At 36.8% G+C, this 12,705-nt stretch overlaps 1 protein-coding gene across 1 annotated transcript in view; it reads right to left on the reverse strand.

The window, feature by feature from the left end:
• Positions 1-12,705, reverse strand: part of AQR (aquarius intron-binding spliceosomal factor) — an 81,749-nt gene that overhangs the window by 35,872 nt on the left and 33,172 nt on the right. The window contains exons 15-20 of the mRNA XM_052646387.1: positions 11,228-11,348; positions 9,050-9,191; positions 5,796-5,974; positions 2,671-2,838; positions 1,395-1,564; positions 84-325 (exon numbers count right to left, since the gene is read on the reverse strand). Of these exons, the coding sequence (XP_052502347.1) occupies positions 84-325; positions 1,395-1,564; positions 2,671-2,838; positions 5,796-5,974; positions 9,050-9,191; positions 11,228-11,348 (1,022 nt within the window). The remainder of the gene's footprint in view (positions 1-83; positions 326-1,394; positions 1,565-2,670; positions 2,839-5,795; positions 5,975-9,049; positions 9,192-11,227; positions 11,349-12,705) is intronic.

Consider the following 12,705-nt stretch of genomic DNA (forward strand, 5'->3'; position numbering starts at 1 on the left):
CTTACTTTAGCTACAGTCCTGATGGCCTCACTTAGAATGACTACAGAAAGCTTGGAAAGGAGTATATCCAGTTTTGACTTTACCTGAAAGGGGGTATCTGTAAAGCTGGGTCATCCACAGTTACTTTAACATTATGACCAGGAAAGCTGGTTTTTAAATGTTCAATGGAGAGAAATGTATCATTGAAATCAAGGGTGGCAATCTGATTGGGCATTTTGGAATAATGTGCACTACTTGGATCCCCGTAACCTAAAATGATGTCATGCAGCCAGTCAGGTACCACACAATCAGTATTCATCAGGTTCCGGATAGTCTCCAGCACGGCCTGTCAGTAAGACGACAAAAACCGATTTGTCAAGACAACATCTCAAACATTTGCACTTCAGTGGAATGTAGAGCTGGCTGTACTAATCCAGAATTCCCAAGTGTTTCAAGGCAAGAAGCTATTTTCTGCTGACAGGTGCTTGGCTAGACTGAATCAACAGCTATATTTCCAGCTGATACCATACACTGAGTTAAACAAAAGACCAAACTTAGCAAGAACAGTTTATCCATTAGGAGATCATTTAGACAGAATGTCATAGATGAGTTCACCACTTGACTTCTGTTGGGTAGGATGAAAATCTGATCAGGTCTACACAATACCAAGAAAATATTATAGAACAAATCCTTGAAAAAAATGTTTCATCTTAGAAATTACTGGCGTTTCCTCCACCTTATAGCCTATAGTTCCTCATTACTGAGACCACATATAACCAGAAGCATATTAATGTATGCCTTGACTGTGAAACACACCACAATTTAGAAATGCTAAAATTAGCACTGCTAGAGATAAGAAATAAAAATAAATGAACAATGATAAAAATGTAATGTCTAAATTTCAGAATGAAAGAATTAGGACTACAATAAGAGGTCCCTATAATAGTTAATATATACATTGTCAAAAGTAATTACTAGAAGCCAAGGCAGATTCTTAGACTTTCCAATAATTATTTCAACAAAGTGATCTATGCAACATATGAAAATCAGAAGGTTAGGCAATTAATTTCAAAGAATAACAAAACCAGACATTTTTATATTATAATGCTATACATCCAATAAGATAATGAAATAACAAGAGAGTGTATGTTAATCTCACTTCTATTATCTTATTTTCTTGTACTAATCTCTAAACCTAAAATTCTTAGTCTCATCAAAAGACAAAATAAGATTTAGCAAATAAATTTATTTTATATTTAATCTGTAAGTTAAGAATTTAAGAGATTTGTTTAAAATCAAAACAAAAGCAGTGATCACTATTTTAAATCTTTTTAAACCTAGTATCTATGTAGTTATGTCTTAAAAGTTATTTAAATGAAGACACAGTACTTTTAATTATATAGCCCACAAATTACCTTAAAGTTATTTTCCTTTGGTTTTCTTCTCATTATTACATTGAAAGTTTCATACACATCTTCTGCTCCATTTTGTATAGTATTGGTCATATCTTGTTGATACTGATTTGGATCCAAAAACACTCTAAAAGTCCTTGATTCTCCTCTAAGACTGGGTCTGGGTTCAGGTCCTAGACATTTTTTTTTAAAGTTTGTTAAATGAAATATATATGTTTCAAATATCAAAGTAAGTTAGCAGTATTCCTTTTCTAGAAACGATGAGTAAACTATTCAGACTTAACTGCAAGCCATTCCTCCAACTAGAATGACTTCCACTCATCCATTTCAAATTCCAAGCTGAAAAGATTTTCTCCTTTCTCTAAATTGTTACTATTTCTTCCCAGAACAACTGTGTGATGTTTATGGTACAATGCCACGAATTGCAATTACTTATGTGTATGCCCTCAACTAGAACAGGCGCCTTACAAGTCAAAGAACTTGATTTATGTCAGTTACTCATAGCTCCTTCTGTGTGCGTGTGCGTATGTTAGTTGCTCAGTTGTGTCCAACTCTTCTTGCAACCCCATGGACTGTAGCCCACGAGGCTCCTCTTGCAGGCAAGAATACGGGAGTGGGTTGCCATTTCCTTCTCCAGGGGACCTTCCTGACCCAGTGATTGGACCTGGGTTTCCTCCACTGCAGGTGGATTCTTTACCGACTGAGCCACCAAGGGAGCCCCAAGGAGATGCTTCTAAATAGGGTTATGCTGGCATCCTGGGCAAGATAATTCCTTCTAGAAGACACTTCTGCTGAGGCACTTAACATCCCCGGCCCCATCCATCAAACATTAATAGCTGACCATCCCTTCCCTGCCCCAGTCATATGACATCATAGATACCACCATGCATTTTAAATCACAGGAGAGTGTGGTTTCCATTTATGAGCCACTGCTATCATGGATCAAATCAGTGAAACTTAAAAAGGAAAAATTAGGAAAATATACCAGGGAACAACTATAGGAGGGATTTAGAGGTTTTTAAAAGCAATAAAGTATCATAAAAGGAAGCGTTTTAAATATAGGCAATTTCAAGAGTCTGTCCAAAATCTAATACAGTAGTCTAGAAATCATATTATTTATCTCTAAAACCGGGTGGTAGGCACCCTACACACTTCTATATATGTAATCCTTTGTGCTGATTCAGTATATGAAACAACTAAAAAATTACCTAGGCTGCAAAAAGGCAAAGAAATTTATCATTATGTACACACAGTCTTTCAAAAATAAAAATCATCATACCGTCTTCAATGACACGCCCTTTATCATCTAGCATGCCCTGGATTTCACAGCCTCTGACATAAACTAGGCCAACCTGCTCAATGAAAGGTCTTCTTCGGTCAAACTTGGTACCATAAGGTTTTGTGGGACGCACAGTAATTAAAAAGCAAACATCATGCTTCCGAAGCCCTAGTAAAACATGAAACACATTTTCACTTATTAGAATGCTGCTGCTTTCTGTCTTCCATTGGTAAATTCTCTTCCTTTTATCTTTGGAAAAGATATAAAAAACATTTAAAATATCAGAGATAATCAATGATTATATTTACTTTGTAATACAATTATAGATTTCCTATACCTTTACTACTCAATGTTTGAAGGAATAATTAAATAAAAATTTCTCTTTATGTTAAAATGAGAAAATTTAAGCCCTATATACATTACTGAATAAGTCCTCTAGATCAGGTTACAACTCCAAAATTAGATGCTTGTCATCTTTCTTATTTCTAATATTCTTAATAAGTAACCAAAAATATGGCTGGCATCTATATCATATCTAGCAGGTTTCTAACATCAGTTTAAACTATCCATCAGTGTCATTTCAACAATAGTCTAACTGCATTTCACCAGAACAGGTCAACTCTAGAATAATTCATCAAGGCACGAAAACATTGTTTACAGACAGCATCTTGAGGAGACAGCCAAATATATGTTGCTTCAGTTGGCAAATACTGAAATTTTCATAAGCAAATGTCAAGAAACAGGAGACTTTTGCCAAAGTCCGTAGTTTCCCATTCATTAGCTCAAATAATGGATTAAATAAGATTCCCAGCTCTATTAAAAGCAGACATACTGGAAGATGAGGGATTTTTATTTAGACCACACAGCATGTAATGTTACATATCATTTTTTTCTCATTCATTTTTTGTTAGTTATTGTATAGTATGAATGCAAATTTGAACATTTTGCTTGCTCATAACCTTGGTAACAAGATAAACAACTCCATCAAGTCAGCAAACGTGAGTGTGGCTAATAGGATTAGCACCATCCTGGTGGTTTCAATATGGAATATGGTTCAAGTGTGCTAGAAATAATAACTGACTCATAATAATGAATTGATTGCTTATTTCCCAACAGATTCTAGGCAATGAAGCTCGAGAACAATGAAAATGAAGGGGAAATGATCTACTCTGTGAGTGGTACTGCCTAGATAACTTCTGATGCACACAACTCATTGAAACCTCCAAGTCTTAGAGTCAAAGAATTGGGCCTGAGAAGTAATTTTGTCCCTACCAATGTCACTTTTTGGCCTCACAGAGGGATACTGTGGGATGTCTCAGTCCACATTAAAAATAGTGGTATTACAATAATCTCAACTCTTTCAACCATTTGCATTTACTCCACCCTGGCTCTGTCTTCTAGATATTTCAGTCTCATTAATTCTGTTTCTATAATTTTAAATGGGGTAATGGAGAAGATAATGATGTGAGCTTCATACTTTCTTGAAGAGACAACAGTCTTTCATAGTATTTAGCTTCATTTCCGCAAAACTTTTGTTGTTTACAGGACAATGTTCATAACTGTTTACAGAACTTCTGTCTCATTGTTTATTTGGTTGCTCTATTTGGAACCAATAAAGGGCCTGCATTTTGGCTCTGGCTCCCTATAAAATACTCTTCTACCCACCATGCCCCTGACTGGGGTCCCAACTCCCAGGCCACAGACAGGTACCACCTAAGCTCCGCCTCCTGCCAGATCAGCATTAGACTCTCACAGGAGTATGAATCTCACTACAGTGCATGCTCTTTATGAGAATCTAATGCCTGATGATCTGATTCTGCATTACGGTGAGTCGTATAATTATTTCACTATATATCAGAGTGTAATAATAACAGAAATAAAGTACACAATAAATGTTACGCATTTGAATCATCCCCAAACCATCTCCCTACTCCCATTCATGGAAAACTGTCTTCCACGAAACCTGTCTCTGGTGCCAAAAAGACTGGTGACCGCTGCCCCAAATAAATCTCTCATCCCACAATACCCTATTGTTTCCTATCTCGCCCATCAAAATTTACCCATTCTATTTCTCATCTGCCAGAGGTCCATTAAAATAAAAAAATAAGATGACTTGATGGGCTTCTGATTAGCAGTCTCCAAAGTAATGGAAGCAAGGAGTTCCCAAGGGGTTTGGAGTAAAGAACTTCTTTTCTCCTTTAATATCATAATGAGAGCTTATCTATATATCTCTACAAAGGGTCTTTGCTTCCCCGCAAGTTTCATTTCCAGGCATCACTAGTACTTCTAGGAGTGGCCAATACGTTACTTCAGTTCATTACCCACTATGTAAAACAGTATTTATCTTAATACCTCCTCAAGCTCGAAGGAGCAATAAATGGAAGACCTTACTCAGCAACTGAATGCCTCTCTCACAATTCAGCAATAACAAAAGTATACATTATTTCAGATGTGTAATGTGCCAGACTGGAATAGTTTTGAGGGATACAGGAGTCATAAAACAATCTGTCACAAACTCTACCTACTACAGTGGCCATTTGTTAAACATCTGGCCAGCTTTGTTGCTGGATTCCTTCAAAATTATTTGACAAATGTATCATACAGTCCCTGAGGTTATAAACAGCTATATCGAGAACAGTAATTTCTGAAAACTGATCCATTAAGGGACTATCCCTTTCCTTCCGGCACGCCACAAAGGTAGGAGATAAAGCCCACCAGCTCCCGTTTCTCATAACAGGGTAGTAAGAGCTGTCATAGACAGCTGGGAATAGAAAAGTGCCAATTTAAATCCATTTATGAGTCATTTCTGACACATTTTAACATTTAAAAAAAATGCTCTCCTCTCAGCTCTGCCAACTGCAATTTTTAAAACACTCTGATATACATGCTATCTAATGCTTTTTAGTTAAGTATTAAGGTACTTAATTATTATTCTGTATGATCCTTGGTGTTTTTACTAGTAATAATTATAAATCAATTGTCATTTTTTAGGCCAAACTTTTTAAAGATAAAACTTAGTACACTTAAAAGGGCAATATTTAGTATATGTGTTTCTGTTAATGCTGTAAGCAAAAGTCTATACGGTAAAAGACAAAAAGTGACGACTTCCTGAAATACAGAATTACCTTCCCACTCATCTTTGATGTGATCTCTGACATTCAGATTGATGGTAACATCCGCACGAACTCGGGTTGGCCAGTTTTCACCTATGTTGGGTTTGGCAACCTCAACCACAGTGAATGCCACAATGGGCTGGGCCATTCGTGCCCAACCACCAAACACTACACCGCCATACTCTGATTGCCTAAAAAGCAGAAGCAGATGATTACTCAAACAAAAAATAACTTTGCCCAACTTTTAGACAAGTTAAACTAGTAACTAAAAATACATGTTTAGCTAGTATTTAAGCCCTAACAATAATATGGAAATCTTATTCCTAAACTTAAGAAAAACATATAATTTATATATGTAAGAGCTGAGCCATTTTGTTAAAGAATGAAATTATCTAGCATTCAGTTTTATATTTTTGCCCTTTCTCCCTCTTCAGATAGTTGCTCAGTTGTATCCAACTCTTTGTGATCCCATGGACTGTAGCCTGCCAGGCTCCTCTGTCTGTGGAATTCTCCAGGCAAGAGTACTGGAATGGGTAGCCATTTCCTTCTCTAAGGGATCTTTCTGACCCAGGGATTAAACCCAGGTCTCCTGCACTGCAGGCAGATTCTTTAACATCTGAGCCAACAGGGAGTATTTCTAAAAGTTGTTTCAAAAATGTTTTAGAACAAATTAGACTTAAAAAAAACTAAAGATAAGCAAATGATATCTATGCAAATGCTTTCTTTAGGGGACAATATTTAAGATACTGAAAAGATATTGCCATGAAGGGGAGTAATCAAGCTGGGTCTAATAATGAGAACCACTAACATGCAAATACTCATTATTTTCTTATACTAGTGCTTTAGCTTTTACATTAAATAGCGTATCTGGGAAATTTGTAATATTAAAAACTGCAGCAACACTCTAATATTGGAAAGTACTACCTAAAATAATATGCTTACCAAGATAAAGAAAATCAATATCCTAAGGCCTTTGTAAATAACAAAAAATTGTAAAACTACACGACATTAAAGAGTGAAGCTAATTAAAAATAAAGTTTGCTATTCCAATGACTTGGTTAGTACTGAAACAATTTCTAAAAGGCAATGTGTGTGTGTGTTAGTTGCTCAGGTTTGTTCAGCTTGGCAATCTCACAGACTAGCCCTCCAGGCTCCTGTCCGTGGAATTCTCTAGGCAAGAATATCGGAGGGGACTGCCATTCCCTTCTCCAGGGGATCTTCCGGACTCGGGAACTGAACCTGGGTCTCCTGTATTTCAAGCAGGTTCTTTACCATCTGAGCCAAGGAAGCCCCTTAAAAAGGCATTACCTTGAGCATAAAAGCTTCTGTAATAATTTTCTATCACCTTCTCCATTCTTTACAACTTTAATATAGTTGATAGACCATAAAATTTATTCATTGTAAATGTGTAATTCAGTAATTTTCAGATTTATAAAGTTGTTCACCCATCACTACAATCCAATTATAGAACATTTTCATCAATGCTTTAAAAGATCCCCCTCATCCACTTCAGTCAATCCTGTTCCTACTCCCAAGCAACCACTAGTCTACTCTCTCCAATTCCTTCCCTCTTTATAAAATCTACCTGCAACACGAGGTATTAAAAAGCGTAGATTTCTGACCCTCATAAGCACATCCTCTTATACTGCTCACAGCCTGAAAGTATGATTAGAACTGTGTAATGAGTGAAAATGCCTCTACTACTTTTCTTCCTTTAAGACATGAAAACAGAAAGAAGACCCACCCTTTTAGATCTCATTATTTTTAACAGTTTTCAATAATGGGCAGAAAAATAAATTTTTCAAAATTTAGAAAAACTTATTATCAGAAGTTATCTCCAAAAAGACATACGTTCTACTTGTATAAAATAATGTAAGCTAAAAAAATTACTTTATTAATAAACCATAAGAACTGTAAGTATTTATTGCTTTATTTGGCATTTAAGTAAAGTATAAGTGCATTCTACTTGATGAACTGCTAGCTATGAAGTCCCTACTTTGCAAAATGATCAAAATTTGGTCTAGAATCTCAACATATAAGCGCAAGGTAACCATAAATTCTAAGGCAGCTTTCTGATCAAGCACTCCCCTGGGGTCCAAACAATGGGCAGTGATTTCAGCAAAGCTGGGGGCAGAGATGATCAGCGAGAGGGTATACAGATTTCACAGTGCTGGCCTGCCCACTGACTCAACTGATTATTAAGTCAAAAATACTTTATGCTGTGTTTTACAGTCTCACCCAGAATAACTTTCCACATAATAATTAATTAAAAAATAGAACTGTGTATGAAATAAAATATGGAAACGAAAAAAAAGGATCATAATCACAGTGTCCATGAAGCTCTCTGTAATTAGTCAGGAGAGAAGCCTGGAAGATACCTGAATCAGTTCACACTTAAGACACATTAAGCTTTTCACAAAGAATGAAGTATAATTATATATATGTCTGCATGGTATGACACTAATGTGATGAAAAATTCATTTTACAGAATTCTTTTACTCATTTTCAGTCATTTGTGATATGTAACTTATCGCTGGTAGTAATTTCATACTTCAAATGAAACAGTGAATGAAGGGCATTTACCCGAAGTCAGTCATGTCTGAAAAGCAAAACTAACCATCACAAATCTTATAATGCAGAACTGCCTATAACAGAATGAAAGGCTTTTCTTAGCTAAAGGAGTTTCAGACGTAAGCTAGCAGGTGGAAAGTTGAGTTGGGGCCAGAAAAGTTCCTCAATTAATGGAGCCTACTCAACAGGCCCTAAAAGTGAGGGCTGACGATTCCGTCTCTTCAAGGCAACCTATGGAGGGAGGGCCAAGGAAGATTTTCCAATATTCCGCTCTGTGCAATGTTGAGCTATGCCCCTCATCTCCTGCCAGGTCCTTTAGAGAGGCTGACTGCAGCTGGGGTAACAGAATACCCCTTTATCATAAGCTTCTCCCAGGACTTAAACTGCCCTGCCTAGTACACGCCTGCTGGCCAGCCCATCCCCTTCCCTCTTTACCCTTTCACTATCGCCCGACTTACTCCCACCCCACCCCACCTCCCAGAGCAATGATCTCTCCTCCCTTTCCCTCAGTCTCACTCCTAAGTACCCAGAAACATATTTTCTATTTAAAGAATTTCTCAAAGAATAAATATTTCATATTTGAAAGTGCATCTTCACCAGATGTATTATTTCTAAATACATGTGCGAGGTTTCTGACAGAAGTATGTCAGCCATTGTTTGCATCTCTTTGTTGCAAGTAGAACCAATTTACTAACCATGGCTTCATTCTGCTGACACTATCCTCGATGTCCTGCCTAATTTCATAAGTTGATTCTAAGCGGAAGAGATTGAAGTTCCTTAGGAGGTAGTCGTGAAGAGTCAAAAACTGCAAATTCAACTTGGGAAGAGCAAGACAACCTGAAAAGGAAAATAACATCCATATTGAATTTTTTTTTTAAATCAGACATCTGCTTTATATATATATACATATATAAAAAAAAGGCACCACAAATTTGTTAAGAACCTAATTTAATAGTGTTTAAAATAGAGCATATTTGAAAAGGTCTGATTTTTGTTTCCATACAGAAACTGAAACCAAGTTAACAAATGCCATATAGTAAGACTGGGAATAAAGGATGAATTTCATTAATACATGCAGTCTGTACATCTATGCTGCTGCTGCTGCTGCTGCTAAGTTGCTTCAGTCGTGTCCGACTCTGTGTGACCCCATAGACGGCAGCCCACCAGGCTCCCCCCTCCCTGGGATTCTCCAGGCAAGAGTGCTGGAGTGGGGTGCCATTGCCTTCTCCGGTACATCTATGACTCATATGCAAACAGTGCTTCTAAACAGTGCTTAAAGATACTTAAAAGAACTGACATGAGTGGTCTAAAAGATTCTTTCCTTACCACCTAATTTACATTTGGCAAATCTCAAAGTAAATAATGCTACCATAAAACAGAGCCCATGACCAAATTTACCAAGGAAACTGAACCAGCATATTATATTATATAACTCTGTCTTCAGTGATCACCACTGTGTTCTGAACCTTTGCCTTTCTGATAGACTTTAAGGATAAGGCATTGACTTTATGTTACTCCTAGAGTTCTTTCCCTTCTCTGACAATATTTATGAATACAATTCTTTCCATTACCCTCATGTAACACTATTTACCTTGGATAATAAATAACCAAGCACTCAGCACCGACATTAAAAGGTCAAAAAAGAACCCCAAAATACATTTACAGTGACATAACTAAAGTTACCCTTACAGCATTATTCGGTCTCCTTAAAACACAGCTTCATGGGCACATTTTATATAGCATGATGCACGCGTGCACGCACACACACACACACACACACACACACACACACACCCCACTATTCATTAGGGAATGCTTAAGTTTAATAAAAATTCTTAATGCTAAGCATTCAAAACACTGAATAGTTTCTAGCTTCTACAGTCGCACTTGAGGATACCAGAAAATTACCCTAATGTATGAAGACTACATCATGAGAAACGCTGGGCTGGATGAAGCACAAGCTAGAATCAAGATTGCTGGGAGAAATATCAATAAACTCAGATATGCAGATGACACCACCCTTATGGCAGAAAGCAAAAAAGAACTAAAGAACTTCTTGATGAAAGTGAAAGAGGAGCATCAAAAAGTTGGCTTAAAACTCAACATTCAGAAAACAAAGATCATGGCATCTGGTCCTATCACTTTATGGCAAATAGATAGGGAAACAATGGAAACAGTGACAGACTTTATTTTTTTGAGCTCCAAAATCACTCCAGATGGTGACTGCAGCCCCGAAATTAAAAGACGCTTGTTCTTTAGAAAAAAATATTATGACCAACCTAGACAGCATATTAAAATGCAGAGATATTACTTTGCCAACAAAGGTCCGTCTAGTCAAAGCTATGGTTTTGCCAGTAGTCATGTATGGATGTGAGAGTTGGACTATAAAGAAAGAGAGCACCAAAGAGTTGATGCTTTTGAATTGTGGTGTTGGAGAAGACTCTTGAGGATCCCTTGGACTGCAAGGAGATCCAACCAGTCCATCCTAAAGGAGATCAGTCCTGAATATTCATTGGAAGGACTGATGCTGAAGCTGAAACTCCAATACTTTGGTCATCTAATGCGAAGAACTGACTCATCTGAAAAGACCCTGATGCTGGGAAAAATTGATGGCAGGAGAAGGAGACGACAGAGGATGAGATGGTTGGATGACATCACTGACTCAATGGACATGAGTTTGAGTAAACTCTGAGAGAAGGCAATGGACAGGGAGGCCTGGAGTGCTGCAGTCCATGGGGTAGCGAAGAGTCGGATACAACTGAGCGACTGAACTAAACTGACTGATGTAGCAAATAGAAGTACGTTCAGGTACATATGATGACTTCTACACTAACTTTCATGTTACATCTGAATGCTGTACTTCATTACCATACCTTCCCCAGAATAGTATTCAGTTGGGACAATATTTTCATCCCATATGATCTTCTCAGTTGGATACAAAGGCATCTGGTTCAACTGCTGAATCTGAGAAATTCGACGCTCATGACGAGATACCTAAAAGAAACAAGTTTAGGAACAAAGTCAGAAACATCTTTCTTTAATCAAAATAACTTATTAAAAAATTCACCATGAAGTATGGAATGAGAAGTTTCATATTTTTCATAAAACTTAACAAGAGATGTTCCTTCCTTTTTCCATGTTCTCCATAAATCAAATATGAAAGAGGTACTGATTGCGATGAACTTTGGAATTCGGCAGATCTGAGTTTAACTCCCAGCACCTCTACTTCTGGGCTATGTAGATGCTGGGCAAGTTACTGCAAACTCCCTGATTTTAATTTCCTTTTCAGTAAAACAGATTAACTCCCCTCTTAGGTTGCCTATAAAAATGAAATGGAATCCTGTAAAACAGTGTCAAAGGGCCTGGCACATGCCAAGACCTTAAAAAAGATAAGCTATAGCACACAGCGCTCATTACCACAAGCACAAAACGGGGGCCCTAAGTCCTAGGTTATGGCTGTCACTCTTGTACTAACTGGTTAGACAATCTGGGTAAGTTTATTAATAACTTGGCTTCAGTCTTCTTTGTAAAATGAGAATGAGAGAGCTGGACTTAATGACCTCTATGTATCCCTCCATTGTTAATATTTTAGAGATCTATCTCAAATACAGAAATAAGTTTGTTACCTAGTTAAGAGATGCTAAAATAATATTTGAAAAATGTGTCACATCCTTTTCAGTAAAGATAGTATTGTTTTAGAAAAGAAGACACTGTACTATCATCTAAAGAATATGCATATTCTAACTTTTTAATCATAATTTGGTTGGCTATTAGAATTCAAAGCCTGTGAAAATCTTTTAAGAGAGGGAGAAAATGAAAGATAATGATACAGCACTATAAATTTTTAAAACTGTTTTCTTTTCGCATAACTATTTAAATTTTAAGGATGAAATTTTAGCTGTAAGACCTTAAAAAGCACAGACAGGACCAATTTTATACTTAAACCTATTTTCCATTAGAAAGGTTACTGGAAAAATCCTCATTTCTTTCTATAGTAAGGATTTATTATTAATCTCCAAAACCTGACTTACCAGAGAAGATTTTACATTGTCAGAAAATAGGACAAGGAATTTTTAGAAAGCACTTTCAGTCAGAGACAATGAAAAGTGACTTGTAAGAAGGAAGGCAAAGAAAGTGACCCAAGACACACAATGCATCCAAGTGAATATATGGATAAAAAGTATTTTCCATACTTGGTTAATTTTAAACCCTTCCCAAGAATTTCTCTCCAAATGGTATTAAGCACCTGTCACCAGGCTTAAAACACCTGCTACAAATAAGTTTCCTGTTACTACCCAAAGCAAGCATATCATCTTCCTCTTTACAGTAAGGAATTGTGTTTTAAACCTTA

Source organism: Budorcas taxicolor, chromosome 10 (genome assembly GCF_023091745.1).
Source record: "Budorcas taxicolor isolate Tak-1 chromosome 10, Takin1.1, whole genome shotgun sequence".
In the NCBI taxonomy this organism is placed as follows: Eukaryota; Metazoa; Chordata; class Mammalia; order Artiodactyla; family Bovidae; genus Budorcas; species Budorcas taxicolor.